Below are 26,781 nucleotides of genomic sequence, written 5' to 3'. Positions count from 1 at the left end.
TGTGGCAATGTTTGGAGTGCAAGCAAGCAAAATCGAAGACTCGGCCTAAAGGTTTGTATACTCCCCTTCCCACTCCTAATGGTCCTTGGATAGACATTTCTATGGATTTTGTTTTGGGTCTCCCAAGAACCAAAAAGGGAGATGATAGCATATTTATGGTGGTAGATAGATTCTAAAAAATGTTTCATTTTATACCATGCCATAAGTGTGATGATGCATCTCATGTAGCATCCTTATTTATTATTCATGTACTGAAATTGCATGGAGTACCTCGCACTATCGTTAGTGATAGGGACTCCAAATTTCTTAGTCATTTTTGGAAGAGTCTATGGGGTGCACTTGGCACCAAGGTCATGTTCTCTACTTCATGTCACTCTCAAACGGATGGACAAACGGAAATAGTGAATGAGACTCTTGGAAGCATACTTAGGTGTGTGATTAGAGGAAAACCAACTTCTTAGGAGGACTATTTACCTTTGACTGAATTTGCATATAATAGGTCTCTCCACTCTTCTATTGGCATGACTCCATTTGAAGTTTGCTATGGGGGTTTAATCCTTTGTTTCCTTTAACCTTCACCCCTTTGTCTAGTGAAGTTGTTGTGAGTCTAGATGCAAAGTAAAGGGCGACCAAAATGGTAAAAATTCATGCCAAAGTGAAAGAAAACATTGAGAAGATCAACACAAGTGTGGCCAAGAGACAAAACAAAGGCCGAAAGAGAGTGAACTTCCAACCGGATGATTGGTTTGGGTTCACTTTCAAAAGGAAATGTTTCCCAAATGAGAAAGGGCAAGTTGTGCCAAAGAGGAGATGGGTCATTCAAATTCCTTGAGAAAATAAATGATAATGCCTACATGATTGACTTACCAAGTGAGTATAATGTCTATAATGTTTTCAATGTAAGTGATTTATCTTCTCGTGTTGTGGGTGATTCTTTAGATTCGAGTACGAATCCTGTCCAAGAAGAGGAGAATGGTATGACCCCAAAGACCTCAAGACCTTTCACTCATAGCCAAGCAAGGGAGCTCTAAGAGCTACAAGCATTGTTAATGAAGAGAGGGACGTTGGAAGTAGGGGTGGGCATGGTTCGGTATTTGAAATTTTGGTTCGGTAACTTCGGTAACCATAGTTTATTTGACTTCAACTTACATATATACTCATATAATAAAGAATTATGACTTCGACTTTTCAAGGAACGTCTCAATTATATTAAACTAACACCTTGCACATGTAGGTATATTCAAAAGAAAGTACAAGTAATTTTCTTCGTCATTCAATTACACAAAAATGACATTTGAATCGCTATAGAGTAGTCGAAGTTACATAGTCTAAACAACATTAGCCAAAATTAAGCATAATTCTTAGTCCTGTAGAATTTTACACAAAAAATTTCATTAAGTGAAGTCCAAAATTTAACTTGAATGAGATGTACTTTTTTGTACAAAAACTAGTCTATATATTTAATAGTTTTAAATATACTATATATGGATTGTATATGTAGTATAAACTTCGGTACAATATACGGTATATCAGTATTCTTTTATAAATATCGAATACCAAATAATATGAAAATGCATACCAAATACCGTAATATCAAAACTGCGATATTAAAAATTTCGATTTCGGTATGGTATTCGGTATATAACGTACCATGCCCACCCCTAGTTGAAAGAGCTTGAAGAGAAGATCTCACTAGTATATAACGTTTGGGAGATAGCTTGGAAGAGATTGGAGAGGAAGACACAAGAAAGGAGGTTACTACACAAAGTGGCCAGAAGTACAAAGAAGGTTAGACGTGCAATTCATGGCTAAGGAGTGCAATTCGTAGGAACACAATTCATGACTAGGAGTGTAATTCGAGGCTAGAATTGCAATTGCAATTTGACGTATGGAGTAAAAGGCCCATGTTAAGTTATTTTCGCTAAGGTCACTTTTGGCCCGTTGTTGTAATAGGCAAAATTATAAATAGTTACTTTAGTCTTTCATTTACTTTTAGCTTGAACATTGATGAAAACCTAAATTGGTGATTACAGTTTGTTTGGTAGATTATCTAAGTATCTTAGTTGAGTGATTAGTGTGATATCTTAGTTGTTAAAGAATCTTGTCCTTAAAGTTCATTTGAATTACTGGGTTTGTGAATTTCAATTTGCGTAATGCTTTTTGGGTTTCAATTAGTTTAGGTGCTAATTAGTTGAGTTCTATTCAGAGGGTTTTGTTCTTCCTCAAATTTGCTCATAGACTCAATTCAATTTTTGTTTAAGTTCTATCTTTCACTTTTTTTGCATTTGTCTCGTTGGATTTCTTAGAGTTTCACCATAGGATCAACTTCGAAGTAAATTCCATAAGATATCGATCTCTGACATAATTGACTGATTATTATAAGCATAGCCTATTATGAGGCAACAACTAATGAACGCAATTAGAACGAAAAGAAAAAAAACACAACTTTTATGTGAGAAACCGTCAAGAAAACTTTTTATTTCTCAATAGAAGATGATTACAACTACACCAAGTTAGCCAAGTTTATATAGACCGTAAAAGTACCTAACTTTAGATTTTTTAGGATGTACTCCAATAATTACAATATTGGAATGGAGCACTTTAATTTGCCAGCAGTCAGTGTTATCTCATGTTTAACAATATTTAACAGAGGTACAACAACAACAACAACAACAACAACCCAGTGAAATCCCACAACGTGGGGTCTGGGGAGGGTAGAGTGTACGCAGACCTTACTCCTACCAAGGTAGGACGGCTGTTTCCGGGAGACCCTCGGCTCAATAAACACATAAAAAAAGGTCAGATAAGGCTAAGAGATTCAAAGCGATATGAAAATGAAGTAACGCAAGCGAAACAGATAACATAGAATAATCAAAGCACAGAAAACAACAAATAATAGCATACATCAGAGCACAAGAAATTATACTATGATAATGCGACTACTAATAAGACAGGATAATGAGACTATCTACTAGCCTTCTACCCTAATGTGGGTCCTCCAAACCCTTCTATCTAAGGTCATGTCCTCGGTAAGCTGTAACTGCGCCATGTCGTGTCTAATTACCTCTCCCCAATACTTCTTTGGCCTACCCCTACCTCGTCTGAAACCATCCATGGCCAACCTCTCACACCTCTGCACTGGGGCATCCATGTCTCTCCTAATATTTAACAGAGGTAATGCAACTAAATTGATAATAATATATCGTTAAAAGATAGTACACCATCAAACTATATTGACTTGACACCTCATAATAACTTAATTTAAGTTTAGATATTATAAATATTTTTTCTAAATACATATACAAAATAGGGTAAGGTCTACAGAACTTAAAATTGTTAGAAACAAAAGGTTCTCATACACAATGAGAAGAACTTAAAATTGTTAGAAACAAAAGGAACCTTGTAGGTAAATGCGCATCCAGGGAATCGAACCCTGGTCAGTACCGTGGGAGGGTACTATGATACCACTACACCAGATGCGCTTCTTGCTTCTGGGTTTTACTTAAACGGGAGTATTTCTATCTTAAAGTGATAAACTCGATGTTATCACAGAGATAAAACCCTAGCTGTAAACTAATATTCAGTCTTCTAATGGTTTGCTATCAGTTCTAACAAAATAGCATTTGCTCACACGCTTTGTTTCTATGTGGGTAAGTTGATTGCACTAATTTGGAATTAAGGGGTTTTTTTTTAATTGATTAATTTTGTTGTACTGACCAAATGATTCTTTTTCGATATGTATAAATTATTTCTGGCGAATGCCACCTTTTTATCTGGCTAATGAACTTTTTTCTTAATCTTGATTAGTCTCTACATTAATGGAATGTGCTTCAATTATCTTAAAGGTTTTTTATTTGAGCATTACCTTCAAGATTGAGGTGTTGTTTGATGTTTATCGACTAGTTCTCTATAAATCCAATGCAGCTCAGGGTGTGTTTGGTATGACGGCAAATAAGCGATTTTCCTGCGCATTTTCTTTTGTTCGGTGCGCAAATTGGAAATTGTGACCATTTACATATATTCTAAGCAAAACACTATCAGGTTTTTGAATTCAGAGTGTAACTTCTAGTAGTGGGGTAGGTAGGCAGGGGTAGGGGTGGTGGGTGGGGGTAGGTGGGGTGGGGTAGGCAGGTAGGGGGTTGGTTGGGGATGCGGTGGTGTGTTTTTATTGAACCTGAAAATGTTTTCCCTCAAAATTTTAAGGAAAACAGTTTCCAAGATATTTAGTGCATCCAAACAAGGGAAAATTGGGAAACATTTTCTGGAAAACTGTTTCCGTCATACCAACACACCCTCAATCGTTGATGAACTAAAAATACTGAATAAGAACAAAGCTCAAAGCTTCATGTTTCTGCTTCTTTTCCTTTTTGTGTTCCTTTTATCCTGATCATCATTGGTGATTTATTTTGTTTTCCTCGTGTTTAGGTATATATGATGTTTACGTTATTAGCGTTTTCTAAATCTTTTTGAATTACCAGAAATGTTAACACTAACTCTGCTTGTATTTTGGATTATCTCATGAAATCTGTACTAGAAATAAGTTTTGCATTAATGCTCATTGAAGACTAGCTAAACACCAAAGTAGCACTTGCGTTATGGGTTTAACTGGTTGGCCAAAGCTTACTAGGTGTCTGTTTTGTTGGATTTGTGTTGAGATATTCTTAATGAAGGAAGACCCTGTACTCATATTTGGCTATCTTAGATTAGGGCTTGTGAGAGAGGTCCCGAGTTCGTTTCTCTGAACGCCCCATGTAATTTTCTTGAGCCAAGGGTCTATTAGAAACAACCTCTATACCCCATAAAGGTAGGGGTAAGGTCTGCGTATGCCCCACCTTCCTCTAACCCAGTTGTGGGACTATACTGGGTATGTTGGTGTTGTTTGTAGATTAAGGTTTGCCCTGTACTAAAGATGCTCCACAATTTTTATACACCCACTGTACATAGCCTTCCCTTCTACTTATGGAAATAAGTTATTTCCACCCCTCAAATATGTGGCTACAGGTCTCCAAAGAGAAATTATAATGTTGCGTCAAGGCTCACCACTCGACCTTGCGGGAGTGTCTTCGATTAATAGCTCAAGAATTTCTCGAATGGGTAATATGATGTGTGAAATGGAACCCATATAGCTTGCTGTTAATAGATTGTAAACCTGTCCTTTGAATTGCAATGCATTTCGATATATGCATTACCTACATACTTCCTCTAATGTTTAATGGGATGAATTTCTCATGATTGCTGTAATCCTCTGCTTTTTACACTAATTGAGTGTTTGAAACTCGACTGTTGTTACCATAATTTCTATAGAATTAAAGGTTTAGCACATATATAAATTCAGAATACTATTTGCTTCGGGAAGTAAGTGAACTTTTGAGCTAACTCTCTATGCATACTGAGCAGCAACTAGTATATGTCCTCTATTTTTATGTATTATATGTTATCATACCTTGTTGTGAGCCGTTTCTACTCATAATTGTCTCATAGAAAGTAGTCAAGATGTTTGATAATGAGCTAAAAGTTGAACACTAATATGTAATATGAATTTCTGTCATTTGCAGTTCCCCTATCTCTTGTTCTTAATACTACAAAAGAAAAATGAGTTACGTTGGATGAGTTCGATGCTTCACTCTTGTAGATTTCCTCAGATTTTGTTCCATGGGCATAATTGCTTTTTGCTTCATCTTTGTGTTATGCTGAGAGTTAGTCTCTTTCCGAAGTTCCATTGCATAAAAAGCTTCCAGTGTCAGTTCCTCTGATTTCTGTGTTATATATTGTTGAAACTCTGAAGGCTGCTACACACTAGCCCTGTTCCATGCTTCTTGATGCCACATCTTTTCGGTGGTGTGACTGGTAAACCTGGTTTTTACGTTAAACTTCTTTTTGTAACTGTTGCTTTGGTGTAAGGCTTTATTTAAACACTGACCATGTTTCTCCATTTAAATTCATCTAAGGCCACCACACTAGTTTCTTCATCAAAATAATTCCCATTCTTGGTCACAACATAGCTAGCAAGGTATATTTTTGGCCATACAAAAATGCTCTCGTGGATTGTTTTCTTCCATTTCTTTCTTCAGCTTTTACTTTAATTCCTTAACCCTATTCTCTTGGCTCTCTTGGCTTTCTATGGTCTGCCTTTTGAGTTAGCATGGTATTTTTTGTGCTTAATGTTGTGATGATTTTTTTTTTCAGTGTTCCCTTCTGCAAGGCATGTTTAGAAAAGGTGAAGCTCCATAAACTCTATCTCTCTCTTGCTTGAAAGAAAAGATGCCATCATTTCCTCGACCAGGCGAAGTTACCATCTGCGAAATCAATCGAGACCTTATTACTGCAGATAAACTCTCAGATGATGGAGCTAAGGAAACCTACGGCAAGGTTCTTGGAATGTTATTTAGTCCAGTTCCTTTTCAATCAGAAAATTTGTCGAGTGCACTGAGCTCTGAACAAGGTGCCGAACAGAGGAAGAGTGGCCTACTTTCCGCAGCATTGCAGGCAGTCTCTACTGGTTCGCTGAGGCACTTTATTCGCCCCATTGATGTAAAATTGTTACAAGATGTTGATTTCCATGTCCTTGATTGGCACCAGCACAAGCATATATTAGCCTTTCTTTCAGGGCCACATCAGGTGACAATTCGTGATTATGTAGATTCTGAAGGAGAGAGCCCTTGCATTTTGATCAATGAATCCCAAAAAGATGTTAGAAGTGTAGCATGGCGGCCAAATGGCGGGAGGGCACTTGCTGTGGCGTGCAAGGGTGGGATTTGCATTTGGTCTGCTTCATATCCAGGTAATACAGCTTCAGTGAGATCAGGTGTCACATTGGGGACTCTCTCTAGAGGCTCAGGAACTAAATGGACTCTTGTGGACTTCCTAAAAAGTCTTGAAGGTGAACAAATTACTGCACTTTCGTGGAGCCCAAACGGAAAGTATTTGGCATCGGCTTCATTTGAGAGCTCTTCATTCATGATTTGGGATGTTGCTCAAGGAGTGGGTACACCTATTCGACGTGGCTTAGGGGGCATATCTTTGTTGAGATGGTCTCCGTCAGGAGACTATTTCTTCTCTGCCAAATTTGATGGGACATTCTATCTCTGGGAGACTAATACATGGACATCAGAACCATGGTCGTCAACAAATGGTTTTGTCATGGGAGCAGCTTGGGATCCTGATGGTAGTAGAATACTCGTCGCTTTCTCCGAATCTTCAACATTGGGTTCCATTCACTTTGCAACAAGGCCACCGTCTCTAGATGCACATCTTATACCCGTTGAGTTGCCAGAGATACAGTCGTTGACGGGCAGTCAAGGAATAGATAAGATAGCATGGGATGGTTCTGGAGAGCGTCTAGCCTTGTCTTATCGAGATGGGGATGATATGTACACGGGTCTTATAGCAATATATGATGTTAGAAGAAGTCCACTCATTTCAGCATCTTTGGTTGGGTTCATTAGAGGTCCTGGTGATGACCCCAAGCCAATAGCCTTTTCATTTCATGACAAGTTTAAGCAAGGACCGTTGCTTTCCGTGTGTTGGAGTAGTGGATTTTGCTGCACCTATCCCCTCATTTTTCGCTCACATGTTCTTCCATAATCAAGATACAGCGTAAGTTTTACAATCCAATTATGACATGAGAAAAAAACAGTTTCATCCAATATTACAGTTCTGGAAATGCCAGATTAAAGAATCTGATTTCATAATTCAAGATGGATCATGTTTTGAACTCGTTGTCTGTCATTTTGAGATTGCAGGGCAGTGCAATTGTTAGCCAAATCTCTATCTTAACCACATAGAAGTTTGAGTTTTAAGTTTACTTTATGTTTCTAATGGAGGAGTTCCTACATTATATACCTATGCTTGGAGGGTTTTGATATAGCAGTTGGAATTTTAAAACAAACGAAAAAAAGCTCTGATGATGAGTTGTCAAGATGTTTATATCGTTCCAATTTCTGATGCTTTTGGTCATAGACTGGAGCTATATGTGGAACTAAGGGACAACTGAGGAGCTTGTTTGTTTTACCCTCTTATGCCTTACAGAAGGGACAGTGAAATCCACTTCCATTGACATATCATTAACCTCGATCTTAGGTATAGATATAAACTCACGTCAATTCTTCATTACCACTTTATAACACGTGGAAAACGAAGATTAGGTAAAATGAGGCATTTGAGAACTTCTTGGTAGTAAATTTGGTTGGAAAACAAAATGAAATATAAAGTTTAGGGGGTGACTGTATTTCACCATAGTTTACTCCCCTCAATTTTGTAGATACATACAACTGCTAATCCTCTTGAAGTCCACTATCCACCCCCCCCCCCCCCCCCCCTCTGTTTCTTTTCTTTTGATAGTGGCAAAGTGGGATTGATTATTAGGTAAATGATTTCGTACATGTCATCATACGGAATCCCAACAAATAGTCTATAGTACTACTATTGGGTACATCAACAAATAATCCATGCTCTTTCGTCCCTCTTTCTAATTCCACAAATGTTTAATTAGTTACATTATTAGTAGTATTTTATGCATTAATTAAGGTAGTTAAGAACGTGTATGCCAATTGTCTGCTCACTAGCTTGCAAATGGGAGAAGATAGTTGACAGTGTCACCCTGCAGTTTCCCAGGGAAAATGGTTGACATTACGAAAAGAATTTAATTTTCATACATAGGTTAGTGTATGGTAATGGACTGGATTATTGGTTTCATAAAAATAGTCTAAATATCACAAATACTCTCACTGAACTAATTGATATCATGGATTAAAAGATTGCTTTACAGTAACATTTTACTCGCATTGAAATAGCATTGAATTCCTCTGAGGTAATCAACATGCTATCAAAATGAAATCAATTTACACTTTTATTAATATCTGAATGCAGGTCATTCATGCAGATAAACTTAGAATTTTGAAAGTTCCTCCAGTGTTTGCTAGAAAGCAGTTTGGGAAGACATTCTACGAATCACATTTGGTATTTAACAAGATATATTTCGGATTGTAGTATTAATGTGTTGGACGCATCTGACGAACAATTCTGCCAATCTGTAACTCTTGCGTTACTTATATCTATCCAGTTAACGAGAAAAATAGTTTTTAGTAAATTATTTTCACTTTTAAGTTACCAAATTAGAATTATTCTAGACAATTACCTATTTGTAAGTCATTTTAACCTGTTCATTGTATAATATTAGTGCAGCTAATAAATTTTATATTTCTTTCTTTTAAATTCCTATTTACTCTTCCAAAAGGAAAGAAAATACGTCGATTTAAGTTGCTTTCAATTGTGTAGGAGAAAGCAAATCATGTTACTGCCCACCTCATAATCTACATAAATCAATAGTATATCATCGCTTTAACAATGCTCTACTAAGGGCTATCTTTTCGGAAATGTTGACTTTATAATTACTCAATAATGAGAGATTTATATTCGACCATTCAAAGTACATATTGACTTTAGGTTTCTTTAAAAAAGAAGACTTTAGGTCTTTTTTTTTCTTCTATCATTACGAGAGATTTATATTCGACCATTTGAAATACACACTGACATTATGTCTTTCGTTTTTTTTCGTAGCATTATGAGAGATTGATATTCGACCAGGAAAATTTTATGTCTTTTTATTGATTTGTTCTAGCACTATGAACTAAAGTGATTTAATCACAGGAGCTGGTGCTTAATAGTGCGCCATAAAATTGGTTTTCGCTTAGTGGCTCTTTTAATCTTTTGTCCTTTAATTTAGAACGAAGGTTTCCATTCTCTATTAAGAAAAAGAAAAAAAAGGAAAAGACGAAAATATTTCTTTGATGGTTTATATTATGTCTTATGTATAACTTTTAAGATATAAAAATATATAATTATGTAATATCTTTAATTTAAAATACTATTTGAAAAGAAATCCATCTAATTATCTTTCTCCCTCATTTTAGTTTACATGAAAATCTTTTCATTGAACATAAAAATTGTGTTTGACACCATTTAGACTTTTGTGAACTTTCACATTTTTTTTGTTTAAATTCAAAATTTATTAAAAAATTTAGTAATTTTAGTAAAACTAACTTTTCAAATAAACCTAATTCCAAAGAAACCTACTCTGTTAGAGAGAAAATGACATTAGCATAAAAGAAATATTTCAGCTTATCTTTCGTTATACGTTGTGATAATTCGTTTCGTTCCTAACATGAAGCGAGTAATTCTAAACGATAGATGAATACATTTTAATTTCCGTTTGAAGTATTTTGTTACACCCCATACTTTCATACGTTAAGATTCTTCATAAGTTGGTTGCTATAGATTCGCAAAACGGAATTATCTTCGAGGCTATATGAGATTAGACGTGTTTATCTTGAGTATATGAGAGTTTAGAGTTCATGTTTGGCATGTATTGGAAGATTAGAGGATGAATGAATCGAAGAGAATACGTTTCATCAGAATTTAATTTTGAAGAGAAATACGGACCGTATATTGAGAAATATGGATCGTACTTGGAAATACGGTCTGTGCTTCTCTTTGTAGAGGGGATTTTTTTTTTGTTGGGAATTACGATATAGTTATATATATATATATATATATATATATATATATATATATATATATATATATATATATATATATATAACTAGTATTTTCTGGCAGTATTTTTCTATCGGTTTCAGCTCTTTTCTGTTATATATTTCGTATACTTATGATTTTATCTCATTTTCTCCACTTCCCCTGACCTCTAACCTTCTAGAAAACCCTCTCCAACATATTTTATCAATTCCTAAGAAAAATCAAGGATCAAAAGAGAAGATCAAGTATTAAAGGTTTCCAAAGTATGATTGATGCTTGTTTCTCCTTCTTGTAGAAGCTTTGGAGGATACCTCAAGGTGAAGTAATCTTGCAATTGGAGTGTTCTTGAGTTCTTAAGGTAAGATTTCATCTTATTTCCATGTTTATGAGTTTATATGATGGTTATGCTAGGTTTAGAGGGAAAGGAGTTGGAGGGAAGGTCCAAATATGAACTTGAGCTTATGTTGTGATGTAATCTAACTTGAGTCATGTTGTTACTTTGTTTTTGAGCTAAAACCTTGCTGTAAGTGTTGAGATTGTATTAATAAGGTTATACTTGGTATAATTGGAAGAAGAAAGTGTATAAGTGAAGTATACAAAGCGCATATTGGGCTGTTTTGATGTAAATCTTGGGGTTAGTAATGATGTGAAACTAAAAAGAGACTTACATGAGGTTGTTGTTGTGTTGTTGGCTATTAGGTGTGTGGTAGTGAATAAGGAGATTGGAATACTAGCCCGACAAATTCATTATAGGATTTTGTTGACGACTTGAGGTATGTTAAGGCTAACTTTCTTTCTTTTGGCATGATTCTCATGAACGAAACGTATCGCTAACATAATGCTACCCATAATGATTCAATTCTTAGAAGCTAAAGATGTCCTATGTTGATTCATGTTCCAATGATAGTGTTCATAGTAAGTCCTTCTTCAGATTCAGGATGCTTTATAGAGTCACATGATGATGAAAATGCTAGTTCATAATGATGATCAGAGGTGTAACAACCTTACGTCATTCCGACAGATTCAGGATGCACTCTTATCATATTCATGCATTGCATTATATATATATATATATATATATATATATATATATATACACACACACACACACACACACACACACACACACATACATACATACTATGATCCCACAGGCGTTATATACGCATATACTTGTATTATATCTATGTGGGTATGGGGAAGGTGACGACGTTATATTCGCACTACCACCTGATCAGCCGGCCATATGATGGCGATTATGGCCACAGAGGCTGATATGATAATGATTATGCCCACAGAGGCCGATATGATACGATGGAATGCCCACAGATGCTTGACAGGCGTTATATATGCATATATATGTATGATCAGGCGTTATATACAAATATATAGAGTACTTATGCATATCATTAGCCCTCAAAGGCAGGTCATATATACAGGTTGCATTCCTTTTATCCTACATACTTTCATGTCTTCTTTATGTTACTTTCATGCCTTACATGCTCAGTACTTTGTTCGTACTGACGTCCCTTTTCTGGGGGCGCTGCGTTTCATGCCCACAGGTTTAGATAGACAGGTTGACAATTCGCCTCCGTAGGTTGCTGTTCAACTGATATTGCAACACTCCCCTTGTCTCGTAGTTGCTGTTGTGTTTTGGTATGTTATATTTTTGTGTACATACAGGTATGGCGGGGCCGTGTCCTGACCTTGCTATGTCATGCACTCTATTTGTTATACCCCGTACATTTATACGACGAATTATCCGCAAGCAAATCGACTCAAGTTAAAGGCGGAATTATTTTCGGACATGAAATAAGAGCTTTTAATTTTCAACTTTGATTATCACAAAAATTGCTTATAAATTTTATTTAGCATAAAAATATTAATATTGGAGATTAGGAATTAATTTAATTATCGAAAGTGGGCCCCACGACACGTGGCGAGATTTGGTTGGCCTTGAATAAAGATGGACACATGTCATGAAAATTGACACATGTCCACTTTGTAAAGATTATATAAATGAGCATAAGTGGATGACAACACTACAATTAATCTTGCAAATTAGGTTTTAGAGAGAGGGGCTCTCAAGCCTAGAGAGAGAGAGAGAGGGGTTCGGGCACTGTTCACGGCGACTGTTCACAGCGGCGCCACTGTTCACGGGCACTGTTCACGGCCAGCCCATTTTTGCCCCCTTCTACACAATTAATTGGAGAGATTTGAAGATCAAGAGGAGGAAAAAGATGGAGCTCATGGTAGCCATGGCAACTCACGGCCATGACTTTCTTGAAGACATTTCATGGTGAAAAATTAGAGCTTGTCTCTAAGGTAAGATTTAATTCTTTTCTACATGTTTTGGAGGTAGTTTAGACTTTTATAGCTTGGTAGATGTGTATTGAATACAAACGGGTTATGTATGTTGATGTTGAATTATAAATTGAGCCGTGTAAGGGGGGTGTTTTGAGTAAGAATGAGGAATTGATTTTAGTAGCATTATGTAGGAATTAAATGGTTAAATTTAAAGTTGTGTTATGGACATATTGTTATCCTTGCTAAATTGAAAGGATTGAGGGTATGATTATGTTCATATGATTATTGTTGTTGTTATCATGGGTTATGTGATGAGAATGAAGGAAATTAATGGTTAGAAACTTTATAGAGATCGTGTGGATGTGTGAAGAGGAGTGTGGCCGTGAGCCATAGTAATGAAAGAGAATGGTGAATTAAAATTTATTTAGCTTGTTAGAGGTGTCGTTGTGACATTGATGACGTAGATAAAGGGTTAACGAGTTGAGTTGGTGTTGAAATTGGTTGTATGTTGTTATGAGAAATTATGTGATTTTTATATAATTTTTATGCAATTATGAAAGTAAGATGCTAAATGTGAACTATGGTTGTTATTAATAAATTTGGAAGAAAACAATGCGATTTGGTAGTTTCGTTGCAATTGTAGAAGTTTCGAATGGAATATGGAAATGGGCGGAATGGTTTGAATCCTTGGATATTGTTTAAAATGTTATTGAAATATGTTTGGGTAATCTTGAGTTAGTTAATGAATATGGAAAAATGTTGATATTAGTTGGGTGGTGTGTATTTAGAATGGAAGAGTTACATTATGTGGAAAGGAAGGGAAAATTTTTGGATTGTTGGAAATGTTGTATGAATTGCTTAGAATGTCTTTAAGTATTGTTGGTATGGATTCGGGTTAGTATTTAAATATATAAGCATCGATGTTGGCTTGAAGGTAAGTCGTCGAGCTGAATTTATGAAAGTTGTTGAATGATGTAAAAGAGAGTTACTATTATTATTTTGCCTTTCGAATTGGTTATCAATGTTACTAGGTTGGTTATTGTGGTTGTTGTTGTTGATTTTGAGCGAGATAAATTCTCGGGATGGCCTATTTACAGGGGAAGTGCTGTCGAATTTTCTGTAGAATTTAATGATTAGTTTGGAATGAATGGCTTAAGTGCCCTTAGCTAATGATTGGTATTCGTTGGCGTAATTGTAGACCTTGGGGAGCCCGAGGCGTAGATTTAGATTGGCTATCTTGGAAGTGCGTTCGAGGTATGTAAAGCTATCCCTTTTCTTCTTTTGGCATGTCCTAGGTGTACTAGGATCGGATTCGAGCCTCGGAAAATATTCTGCTCATCGGAATCCGCATTTGAAAATATCCCTCTTTCATTCAATAGAATTGAACCCTTTTTGTATGCTTTCTTGAAAATTATGCAAACCTTCCCCAAACTTTATGAAAAGTTATAAAATGTCCGTAGAACCTTCGTAGGTGACCCCATAAGCCTAAAATGCGTAATTTGAGCCCACCGCCTTGCTTGTCCCAAGGTGGGACCACTAGTCCCGGTTTTACCCTTATTGTACTTAAGGCTCGTTTTCGAGCAGTTTTTGGAAAGAAATGTTCTGACTACTCTTTTAACTACTAAACAAAAATTGTTTTAAATAATTCATTAAGTCTTATAAATTGTTTTGGCACTCGGAACGACTTCAGAAAGGTTATGCTTCTGTAATTCATTATGACATCCGAAACTCACTTATTATGATCCCGTCTGACTTCATTGAATTGGTTTGTCATTGATATGCCTCATCGAGTCTCTGAAAATATTTATGATATTTTAACTGCATTTAGTTTCTCGCTACTCTATTCGTGGATGACCCAATGTTTCCCACACTGAGCCCGGGCCAGGATATGTTGTCAAGCGTAATCCTCTGCATTGTTCGCCGTGCCTCGATGTGAGGGGGCAGGTATACGTGTACATGGGTTTGTGGAGTATGCTGTGCCATGTACACATGTTCTGATATGATTTGCCATGGCCATCTGATATGATATACTATGTTACGGGGTTATGCCCCTATTCTGATTCTTCTGTGTTGTGGCACCAGCGTCGGGAGGGTGGCCACGTTCTGTCTGCCGAGTCCCTTGGCAGGGGCCGGATTTGATATGACATATGTTTTTTGTACACACTCCGCATGTTTTAAAAATATGTATTTGATACTTTGGATTTTCTACTCACTTTTTCTGCACGTTCTGTACCAGTTATGATTTTGTTTCTGTAATTCAGGCTTTACATATTCAGTACATATTTCGTACTGACCCCCTTTCTTCGGGGGCTGCATTTTCATGCCGCGCAGGTACATACGACAGGTTCGCTGATCCGCCCGCTTAGGATCTTATTCTGCTATTCAGAGGCGCTCTCTTATCCGGAGCCTATATTTTTGGTACAGTCTCCTGCTATTGTATAAATGTACGTCACTCAGGGGTACGACGGGGCCCTGTCCCGTCATATGATTCTGTCGGTCTGTTTAGAGGTCTGTGGACATGTTTGTGGGTTGGGGGTCTTCCTGTATGAATGCGTGTATATGTTGTGTTTGGGCGATCCCATTCGCCGCGGCGGCCGGTCTGCATATGTTTAAATGTTGCTTTGTTGGCCCTGTGTGGCCTTTGTTGGTATTTTCTGTGCGTAGGGTATATTGGATAGTCCGTAAAACAAAGGAAACTCTGCCGAAATTTTTCTGGAAATTATCTAAATTTAAAATATAGTCTTGTCGGCTTATGCTATATACTGGAATACGGTTAATAAAATCTGAGATAGCATTTGATAGATGTGTCTGGGTGCCCAGATCGGGCACTAGTCACGGCCTACGGAGTTGGGTCGTGACACTATTAAAGGCTTGTAGATAGTTATGGTACAGTTAGACGTTGTATGACCGAGATTTTTGTTGCATTGTTGTCTACAATGGCCTTGTCGACTTGTACAATTTTGTTCAGCATAGTTATATATGTATGTCCTCTGGGCTCGCTCCTTTTCAGTACATTTCTCTTATGATCTAGGGGGTTGCCATCTGACGACCTCTAGTGGTCCACCCTACTTTATGATTGTGATATGACAACATGATTAGTGGTGCTCGGCGGGTAGGGCCCGAGTGCCCGTCATGACCCTCCGATTTGGGTCATGACATATTTCGACACGCGTAATCACTTTAATACACGTTGGAGTTTTATTTAAAAATAAATAATTATAAACTGAAGTATTAATAATAAGAGTACAATAATAACCGTCCTTATATTAAGGAGAATTAACAAATTTCATATATAATGCATTATGCATGGAACTACTTTCCTCTAAATTGGACACCGAAATAATCTTTTCCATCATTTCAGCTAAAAACCATGAACTTATCATCTTTCAATCTAACTTCCTTACTCATCTTTCTTGTTCCATCTTTAATTTGTCTAATCCTCAAACAAATCAAATTCACCTTCTTGAAAAACCAAAATCTTCCACCTTCACCATTCCAATGGCCACTGATAGGAAACATACCAAATTTTGTCACAGGGAAAAAACCCCATGTCATAGTTACAAAAATAGCTCAAAATCTTGGCCCTTTAATCTCTTTAAAATTAGGTAAACAACTTGTAGTCATAGGGTCTTCACCAGAATCTGCTATTGAAATCCTAAAAACTCATGATAAAAAACTCTCCGCTCGTTATGCACCAAAAGCAACACCAATTAAAGAATGTGATCTTAAGAGATATTCACTTCTTTGGTCAACCGAGTGTAATAGTCACTGGAAATCTATAAGGGTGTTATGGAGGACTCAGCTTTTTTCTAATAAAGCAATGGAATTATTTGCTAACAAAAGGGAAAAAGGGGTTCTTGATATGGTGGATCTTTTGGTATTTAAACACGGTAAAGTTGTGAAAATTGGGAACCTTGTTTTTAGTGTTGTTTTTAATGTATTGGGGAATATTTGTTTTTCAAGGGATATGGTTAAGTTGGATGACGAGAGAGGTTCAAGTGATATGAAAGGGAACATTTGGAAGTTTATGGAGTGTGGGACAACTCCAATTTTAGCTGATTTTTTTCCAATTTTTGATGGGATTGACATTCAAGGTCAAAAGAAAAAGGCAAAGAAGTGTCTTGATAATTTGTTTAAGGTTTGGGAAGGAATAATAAAAAAGAGAAGAGAAGAACAACATTGCAATGAATCTGATGTCAAGAAACATGGGGACTTCTTGGATTTAATGCTTGCTAATGGATTTTCTGATGATCAAATCAATTACATGCTCCTGGTACGTAAAATTCCTTTTGCTTTCTCCATCACTTTTGAGAAACCACTACTTTGCAGATTAATTATGTATGGATTTAAGTTATATATAAAGATTTACACTATAGTTTAATATAATCGATTGTAGCAGATTATTATTCTATTTTTTTTCCTTCATGTTATTGTTTTATCTTTACCATTAAGAGTTATATGGTGTGTGTCAATTTAATTTGTTGGTGTAGAAAAATTTGTATACTGTTAGCATAGAAATCAAACTCATTATTTAAGCTAGGGGCTCAGGCGTTCATTCGAATTTGTATACTGTAAACTTATTTATTGAAACAGAATGTATGTTTTTTCTAATCAAAGGTAGTTTACTATCAAGTGTCAAAATAGTATGTACACAGGAATTAGTCCTTCGAAGTTTGGGGGAGATTATGGACCACTTAGTCTCCAATCCATATATGATAAACCAAATCCGCATCCACCCTTATTCCTCTTAGGGGCGGATTTAGAGCTTCGTTTATGGGTTTGATAGAATTCAGAAACTTTGGCTCAATCCTATACTTGTATCTAAAACTTTACTTAATATGTATAGATAATTTATTAAGAACACAATAAGCTGTGTTTTCTAGATTTGCGTTTTCTAGAATCCAAAACCCATAAACTTAAAATTTCAAACTCCGCCTCTGATTCCACTCACAAGTTTATCAAAGGGCACTTTAGAAATTATGGAACGAATAAAGAGTTATAATTTTATAAAGTTTTTAGACAGTTATTGAGTTGTAGTAATAGTAACTCTTCGTGGCACATCGATATAGTAACTTGGAAAAATCGGGGAATTACTGCTATAGTCGATTAAGTTGCAATGATAATTTTTTCACACCGAGTATATATTGCCTATTGTACCAATAGGTTAGATATTAGTACCATTCTTGATATCAGTTTTATGAATTCAGTTACATGTTTGACATAGTTGACTCTTTCTACTTTCTTTAAAATTTTCAGTGTTTTGTAGGAAATATTTCCAGCAGGGACAGGGACTTTGACATCCACAATTGAGTGGGCAATGGCTGAGCTCCTTAGGAACAAAGAAGTGCTGAATAAACTCTATTCTGGGCTTAAAAAAGTAATAAACTCAAACCCCATTCAAGAATCAACAATCTTTCAACTCCCTTATCTAAATGCTTGCATTAAAGAAGTCTTAAGGCTGCATCCACCAATAGCATTTCTACCTCACTACGCAAGTGAAACATGCCAAGTTATGCACTACACAATTCCAAAAGATTCTCTAGTTTTTGTGAATCTTTGGGCAATTGGGCATGACCCAAAGATTTGGGATGATCCATTTTCATTCAAGCCAGAAAGATTTCTCAACTCAAATCTTGACTTTAAGGGCCAAGATTTTGAATTCTTGCCATTTGGTGCTGGAAGGAGAATGTGCCCCGGCTTGCCCTTTGCTACAAAGCAAGTGCATTTGATTTTGGCTTGTTTGGTTTATCATTTTGAGTGGTCTCTTCCAAATGATGGTGATCCATTGATGCTTGACATGAATGAAAAATATGCTGTGCCATTGCAGAGAGAAAAGCCTCTGCTACTTGTTCCTACTAGGAGATGATGACTAGTGTATACTGTTTTATTTTCTATTTTCTATGTTTTTACGGTGAATAAATAAATGGTTGATTGAATTTTATGTGGAAGTGGTCTATCAAAAGCAAAAAATAATACTCTCTGTCTCAATTTAAGTATCTTACTTTCTTTTTCATTCTGTCACAAAAAGAATGTATACATGACAAGTTTAAAACCACAAAATTAAAAAAAAAATTAATTTATTACATACACACCTTTAATTTAGAACTACAAGATGGAAAAATCTCTCTATATTTTTTAAACTCCGTGTTTAATCAAACTAAGACACTTCAATTGAAATGGAGGAAGTAACAGGAGCAAAGAAAGCTCAATTCTTTAATGAGCAAATTACATTTTTTTTGTCAGATTTTAAATTTCAGAGTAGTGGTATGCAACTATCAACTTCAGGCCACTGGTATGAATTATGAAATTTGAACTGTTACCACCAAAGCCAACATAATTCAAGTAAACACCATGCTTGGATCGGTATCACAGACAATAGCTGGCAGGGAATCCCAATATTGAAGCATCTTTATTAGAAGAAAAAAAGCAACCTTTAGAACTTTAAAGATGACTAAAGACTTTAAGCAACCTAGGTGTCTTTTTTCTTTATTTAATTTAGCGTTAATAGTAACTTTGGTCCTCAATACTAAATTCTAGTCTTGATTCATGTGATATTTGACTAAGCACTTTTGATCTTCAATTTATTAAAATATACACTTTTAATTCTTTTGCTTGTGAATGTGTACAAATTTTCCATAATTATTAGTCGTTTCGCCACTTAATTACCTACTATGCGTTATGTTACGCTTGTATTGTTATTCCGTATTTGACGGTAATATAATTCTAAAAGTAGTTCAAAAACGTATATCACAAAAAATTGAAGGTTAAATGTATTTGGTCAAATATCACAAGAACCAAATCAGAATACACTCATAATTTAGAGAACAAAAACATTGTTCCTTTATTTTAATTGAATGTAACCGCCACGTTTGACTTGGCATCTCCCGCCAATTAGTGGTAGGAGAAATTTCCCTTTTTTAGCCTCTTGCCGTCATTAGCTTATCCAAAAACATGCTAATTTATGGTCAACGATCCATGTTAGGGCAGGTAAAATGATCAAGATAAACAAGTACTTATCTAGTCCGATCCATTATATGTGAGTTGGATAACTAATTTTTTAAAAATAGATCACATATGGATATTATTCATATTACCACTAAAAAAATAATATCCGGCCAGATAGATAATATGGATATTCGTATTATCAACACCCATTTCTATTTGTTAGTTTTCATGAGTTCCTGTTTTGTGGGAGTGTAAGATTATTTTGGCTTTTAGCTTATGTTCTCATCTATTTTGTAATTATTGTGTTAAATATGAGCAGGTCGGATATATCTGTTTTTTCTTAACCTGTCTTCAACCCGACCATATCTGATCCGATCCGCTTGTGCGTAGGTGTTTGTGTTGTATGAAAGAAGGATTCTTCCATTGCTAGCTAGCTGCAACAACTTCAAGCAGTATGCCGATGGATTGACAGTTATACTTAGCTGTCCAGCAAAGTGAGTTGAAGGTGTTGGATGAATACAAGAACCAAATTACAACCGGGTGTTGGATGAATACAAGAACCAAATTACAACCGAATTAACTCCTTATAAGAACACCGTCCTCCATGTCGCGGCTGAATTTGCTGATTTATCTCGGATACAAGCCGAGCAGTTTCTTGGAGTGGTTGGTCCAGACTTGCTTTTCAGCTTCAATTCTAATGGAGATACTTGCATTCATGTGGCTGCCAGGCAAGGCCATTTCAATCTTGTCAAGACTCTCATTGGCTACATGAAAAATCATCAAGGGCTCGACATCGAGGCATGCCAGGAGTTGCTAAGGATTACCAATAACGATGGAGACACGGCCTTGCACAAAGCTGTAAGATACGGGCATCACAACATGGTGAAACTCTTGGTAAAAGAAGATGCTGACTTCTTTCATCCACCTAACAATGCTGGGAAAACTCCACTCTATTTAGCTCTGGAGGGAGGAGATGAAGATTCTGCAAGATTGATCTTGTGCAACTCTAAGTCATTATCTTATGCTGGGCCTTGTGGCACAACTGCGTTACATGCTGCAGCGATATATAATGCAACAGGTACCTCATTCCTCACTTTACCTTCGGGATTTCAGCTAGAGAGGTTTATTTTTATTTATTCTTCAAGACAATGGCAACTTGAAATCACACAACTTATGTAAGAATTAAGCCAAAATTAATAATATACTTAAAGACGATTAAAACTCAAGCTAAAGATGTAAATATGTTGGTAAAATCCCAACTTATGAGACCTAAAGCTGGACACTCATCTCCTATTCTCGCATCTCATGGCTTCATAATACGCTTGACGATCTCATTAACATTGGTCTAAACCTTTGAATGTTAGTCCAACAATTCCTGAACTCTATCTTGTAGATGGAATGTGATAATTAGTAAGATGAAAATTATAATAAAGTTATGTGAATTCAATTTATGCAATGAAGGGACATAAGTATATCACATACATAATTAAAAATGTCCGCTCTATATTTTATGAATCATTTCTTTAATCCTGTTGATTCTTACTTAAATTAGCATAGCCTTTACTAATTCGGACCACTCTTCGTAGGATGCATGGACACGATATTAAGAAATGAACCAAGTCTAACAAAGCAAGTAGATGATTTGGGATGGAGTCCTTTCCATTTTGCAGCATACTTTGGGTTTGAACTGCTGGTAAGGACACTATTAATGGCAGATAAACAAATGGCTTATGAAACCACGCGCGAAAGAAGACAATAAAACACCTCTGCATTTAGCAGCCATTAATGGTAAATTAAAGGCAATGGAAGAGATTTTAGAGCAGTGTCCAGATTCCTTAGAGGCAGTAACTACTCAAGGCCAAAATGTTCTTCACCTTGTAGCAGAGAATAATAAGCAGAAAATATTGTTGATTATGTTAAGCCAATCCAGGTTCAAAGCCCTCATCTTCCAGAAAGATGTTGAAGGGAAAACACCCCTTCATCCACGTGATTACTCTTATATCAAAAAAGGAAAATGCCTCTTATACCACCCATTCTTGGAAAAGAATAGCTTCAAAAAAAGAGATAATGTCCCGCACAGACTTGGCATACTTCTTCAGCAAAAAACAAATACCGAAGGTGAGACATTTTTTCTTATACTATGCAATTTTATTTGTCTTCATTTCATACTGAAAAATTGTAATCGTGACAATAGTAATAATTTGGAAGGAATTTAAACAAGGGAGATAAAAACTATTTCTGTCACGACTCAAAATTCCTAGGATCCATGACCGGCTCTCGACAGTCTCCTTGGCGAGCAAAAGAGAGTTATACACCAAATCAAAAATTTCAGTATAAAACAGCATAGACTAAATTAAGTTAACATGTGATAAATAATTAAACAAGTATATTTTCATTATCAAATTTTAAGAAAGAAATAACCATAATTCATTCTGTTTATAGTTTTAATTTTTTGAAGGAGATTACACTATAGAGTACAGTAATTTTATTGATTTCTAGCAAAGAAGACAAAGTGAAATAGAAAAAGGACAAAGGAAAGGAATCCGCGATTTAAGTAGTACAAAAAAAAAAGTTGAACCAAACTAGTACAAAAAAAAAAAAAGAGACAAAAGTAGTTTTCACGCACGAATTTCGTGCGTGAAAGGACCAAACTGCAAAATTGCAGCTTCTGCCTTTCACGCACGAAATTCGTGCGTTAAAGGACCAAGACTCAAAAATCAGCTTTGGCCTTGCACGCATGTCTGAATTAACCTTTCACGCACATAAACTGTGCGCGAAAGACTTCCCTTCCTCTTCACCTTGATTTGACAATGCATTATTTGACCGTTTTAACACGACTTGTATTGCGCACCATTTTAATGCGCACTGTAAGAATTGATTTGACAACACACCACGCATGACAATTTCAGGAATCTATGACACATAAAGCCTTGATTTGACAATACGTTATTGCATTAGTTGACCGTTTTATCACGACTTGTATTGCGCACCATTTTAATGCGTACTGTAAGTATTGATTTGACAACACATCACGCATGACAATTTCAGAAATCTATGACACATAAAGCCTTGATTTGACAATACGTTATTGCATTATTTGACCGTTTTAACACGACTTGTATTGCGCACCATTTTAATGCGCAATGTAACACCACGCATGACAATTTCAGGAATCTATGACACATAAAGCCTTGATTTGACAATACATTGCTGCATTATTTGACCGTTTTAGCACGACTTGTATTGCGCACCATTTTAATGCGCAATCTAAGTGTTGATTTGAAAACACACCACGCATTACAATTTTGAGTGGTCTATTTAACTTGAAGGCTTGACGAGTGGAAAACTTATCAACTTCAATAGTCTAAGTCTTACAAGTCATTCAAAAAAAAATCAAACTTCATAGAAAAAATATCTCAAAATGCTTCAACTGTTAAGGTTTCACTATTTTGGGATGGAGATATCGTTGAGGACAATTACTCCATTTGTTATAGTATCAAACCAAAAGCCCATGTTAAATTTCCAACAACTTTAAATTATGAAACACTTGTCAGTTACATGCACAAAAGAATGAAACACCCACTGAGTTTGGAATCTCAATAACTGGCAGATATCCACAAACAATATCAAACGGTGTAGTGCGTTATGGCATGCACAATATCAACGATGATGAATCTTTGAGTGATTATTTGGGATCGCCGGAAGAATATCGTGATTTAGTATTCATTAATGTTCTTGAGATGTATATTGAAAAGATACCTCGAGAAGAAGTCCCTCAAGTCCAGCCTATTCATGGTAACACTTATGGGGACTTTAGTTCTTATGGAGACATTTTGAGTGGTCAAGTGTCGCTGGAAAATCTAAGCCAGCAATTTAATCAAGCTTACAATGAAAATTGGTAAATATGGATTTTTCATATTATTATGTGTAGTAGCACGTGTTTGTTGTATGAATTGGTAAATAACTAGTTTTTAAATCTTTATAGGAACTATTCTCAAAACTCGCCAGTGGTACCAAATATAGATGTTGGTCAATCCTCTCAGTTCGGTGGAGTTGAATGCACTTGATAATGAAGATTTTCCTAATTATTATGAGTCATCATCAAGTGATGACGATGAAATAGCTAATAATGTAGAGGTAATCGATGATGAAGATGATGATGATGTTCCTCAAAGTCAAAACCAACAAGAACCAATGCACCACCACCGATGGCTGAAAACCCAGCTTCTGAAAGCCCAATTCAGTGGCATTCTAACAATATCCCTTATCTTGACAGCCTGCAGAGTCGTGATGATGCATTTGTCTTCACAAGAGAAGATGATGATAGTCGCCAAAAAACCTGGATTGAACCAAAGGATCTCAACAAAGATCGATGCTACCTTGCAAAGGGAATGTTATTCGCATCCAAAAAGGCGTTGCAACGGGCTGTCAAAATTTATTGTTTTAAGGACATGAGGGAGTTTAAGGTTGAACAGTCAACCTCAAAGATATGGAGACTAGTTTGTAAACGACGGTATCAAGGCTGTGAGTGGTTGCTTCGGGGAATTGTTAAGCCTGATGGTATGTGGGCTATCACAAAATTCCACGAAAGACACACTTGTGATATGGAAGAAAATCGAGCAGATCATTATAATTTAGATACAAACATGATTGCTCAAGTATTACTTAAGGCATTTGAAGGCAAATTTGCAATCAACGTTTCACAATGGCACTCTAAACAAATTGATGTGGGGGGCTGCGATGGAGCATCAATAAAGAAAATGGGCTGCAAAAATGGATCTGATCAGGGCAGTGAGTGAACCCGCATATGTTTGGTTGATGAAGCTCGAAGTTGAAAAATGGACGCTTCATGCTGATGGAGGCAAAAGATGGGGCATGCTCACAACAAACAACTCAGAGTCTTTCAATGGCTGGCTGAAATCTGCTCGAGGACTACCTGTCACCGCAATGGTGAGAATGACTTTCAAGCAGGTTGTGGAGCGATTTATTGTTAGGACAAGGCAGGCTAGAGCGATATTAGCCGACGGCGGGACATGGATGCCAAAGCCCTTCAAAAAGATGGAGGATTATAGAAAAAAATGTGAGCATCACCAAATGACCGAGTATGACCCAATTCAACATGTGTATGAAGTTAGGACGGGTTATCACAACGGTAAGGGTGGAAACGTGCATACCGTTTATGAGGCAACAAGAATATGCACTTGCGGTAAGTGGCAAACGTACCACATGCCGTGTTCTCATGCTGTCAAGTGCTTCGAGAGAATGAGAAAAACGGTAACAAGTTATGTGGCGGGGGAATACAAGGTCCACAGTTACCTTAGAGCATATTCCGGCCAATTCCACCCACTTGGTAATGAAGCTTATTGGCCAAACGAGCCGTTTTCGATGGTTGCTAACAAGGATTACATTAGGAAATTGGGCATTAACTCACGAAGTCGTAGACCCAATCAAATGGATGTTAGTGAAAGAACTTATTCTCGCAAGTGCTCTACATGTAAGCAATATGGCCATGACAAGCGTTCGTGTGGGCAACAAGGCCGTGGTAGTACAAGCACGTCTCGAAGTAATAGAGCCTCTAGAACTTGAAGATTGTATTATTATTGTAATTTATTATTGTATTGCTTTGAATTAGTATTGTAATTAAATGGAATGAATTACGTTTTAATTAGTGTAAACCTCTCGTATTGGATGAATTATCAAATATAATAAAACACTTAAATCAAAACCCTATAAATATAACAAGTTTCAAAACTTACTTCGGGGCACTTTAGAACCCCTAAAACGACGATTCAAACGTTTAGGTGGACTTGATGTAATGAGCCGACATTATTGTACGCAAAAAAAGATATTAAGTTTTATATAAAATATTGATATTTTGGGGTTTTGAAATATGACTAATCTTTGACCAAAGTATGGAAAAAAATGTGATTTGAAAGGTAACACTGAAAAAAACAAGGAAAAAAAGAAAGGTCATTTAATGCACGAATTTCGTGCGTGAAAGGCAGAAGCTGCAATTTTGCAGTTTGGTCCTTTCACGCACGAATTTCGTGCGTGAAAACTACTTCTGTCTTTTTTTTGTACTAGTTTGGTTCAACTTTTTTTTTTGTACTACTTAAGTCGCGGATTCCAAAGGAAAGCACATGAGAGTTGCACATACTTAAGTCTTAGCTTCGTTCCACAATAAGAAAATAAATAGGATGCAAGTTTTATTGATTTCTATAGTATTTAATGGGAAAGAAGGTGCAGAGCATTCTTGAGAGAAAATTGGCTAAATGAAAGAATGACAAAGGTGCAGCAAGCTGGAAAGAAAGAGCAAACACACATTTGATAGTTGCTACACTCATAACAACAGTTTCTTTCGCGGCTGGCTTTACCCTTCCTGGTGGCTACAATGGTGACGACGGTGCAAACAAAGGCATGGCAATCCTATCGAAGAAAGCAGCCTTGAAAGCATTTGCAATAGCAGATACCATTGCAATGATATCATCTACTGCTGCGGTATTTCTGCATTACCTTGCTACCTATGACCAAGGGACCATAAGCCGTTTTCGTTACTTAGGCGCTGGGACTCTTGTCATGGTTGCCATGGTAGCAATGGTTGTAGCATTCACGGCTGGCTTGTATACGGTGCTGCCTAATTCTGAAGGCATAGCTTTAGTTATCTGTGTAATGTGTTCTTTGTCACTTGTTGTTTTTATAATTCTTTTGGGTAAGCGTATCTATGATGAATATTACGGCTTTAGAAAGATTGAAAAAGAAGAAGGGTCTTAATAAATCTTGATATGTTAAATCGATTTTAGGTTTATTCTGAAACCTAGAACTTCATGTGAATGTCAGGAAAGATTTTTCATTTCTATTTGTTTGGCCTTTGAATGTTTGTACTAGTACTGTGTTGATTAGTTCTAACTTCGGAACTAGGGGTGAGAAAATACATCAATAAAGAAGAATTTCCGGCTTCTATTTTTTTTTTTTTTTTAAATAAGCCATCACCAATGG

General features: G+C 36.3%; 3 protein-coding genes, 1 long non-coding RNA gene and 1 other non-coding gene across 7 annotated transcripts; 4 read left to right on the top strand and 1 right to left on the bottom strand.

Annotated features, from left to right (window-relative positions):
* Positions 1-3,411: 3,411 nt before the first annotated feature.
* TRNAG-CCC (transfer RNA glycine (anticodon CCC)) lies at positions 3,412-3,482 on the bottom strand. Its single transcript has one exon. It is a non-coding gene; the product is annotated as a tRNA-Gly (tRNA).
* Positions 3,422-9,213, top strand: LOC132609166 (aladin). 3 transcript variants are annotated; one of them, XM_060323027.1, is made up of 3 exons: positions 3,422-3,650; positions 6,187-7,596; positions 8,869-9,213. In XM_060323027.1, the coding sequence occupies exon 2, from the start codon at positions 6,262-6,264 to the stop codon at positions 7,582-7,584; it is 1,323 nt and encodes a 440-aa protein (XP_060179010.1). In that variant the 5' UTR covers positions 3,422-3,650; positions 6,187-6,261; the 3' UTR covers positions 7,585-7,596; positions 8,869-9,213. The 3 variants fall into 3 exon arrangements, with proteins under 3 accessions (XP_060179010.1, XP_060179011.1, XP_060179012.1); XM_060323028.1 differs by lacking the exon at positions 8,869-9,213 and adding an exon at positions 5,556-5,847 and having other exon boundaries at positions 6,187-7,764; XM_060323029.1 differs by lacking the exon at positions 8,869-9,213 and having other exon boundaries at positions 6,203-7,764.
* Positions 9,214-11,730: 2,517 nt separating this feature from the next.
* LOC132609165 (uncharacterized) lies at positions 11,731-15,656 on the top strand. The gene is made up of 3 exons (XR_009570727.1): positions 11,731-12,858; positions 14,039-14,094; positions 15,172-15,656. It is a non-coding gene; the product is annotated as an uncharacterized LOC132609165 (long non-coding RNA).
* Positions 15,657-16,161: 505 nt separating this feature from the next.
* LOC132611283 ((S)-N-methylcoclaurine 3'-hydroxylase isozyme 1-like) lies at positions 16,162-18,813 on the top strand. Its single transcript, XM_060325710.1, has 2 exons — positions 16,162-17,113; positions 18,107-18,813. Exons 1-2 carry the CDS (start codon positions 16,211-16,213, stop codon positions 18,704-18,706), a joined length of 1,503 nt encoding a protein of 500 aa, XP_060181693.1. The 5' UTR covers positions 16,162-16,210; the 3' UTR covers positions 18,707-18,813.
* Positions 18,814-20,010: 1,197 nt separating this feature from the next.
* Positions 20,011-26,556, top strand: LOC132612073 (ankyrin repeat-containing protein ITN1-like). Its single transcript, XM_060326415.1, has 4 exons — positions 20,011-20,863; positions 21,493-21,978; positions 25,903-25,931; positions 26,065-26,556. Exons 1-4 carry the CDS (start codon positions 20,554-20,556, stop codon positions 26,554-26,556), a joined length of 1,317 nt encoding a protein of 438 aa, XP_060182398.1. The 5' UTR covers positions 20,011-20,553.
* Positions 26,557-26,781: the final 225 nt, after the last annotated feature.

Source organism: Lycium barbarum, chromosome 9 (genome assembly GCF_019175385.1).
Source record: "Lycium barbarum isolate Lr01 chromosome 9, ASM1917538v2, whole genome shotgun sequence".
In the NCBI taxonomy this organism is placed as follows: domain Eukaryota; kingdom Viridiplantae; phylum Streptophyta; class Magnoliopsida; order Solanales; family Solanaceae; genus Lycium; species Lycium barbarum.
Note: the sequence above shows the minus strand (reverse complement) of the source record. Positions and strands in the feature narration are given on the sequence as shown.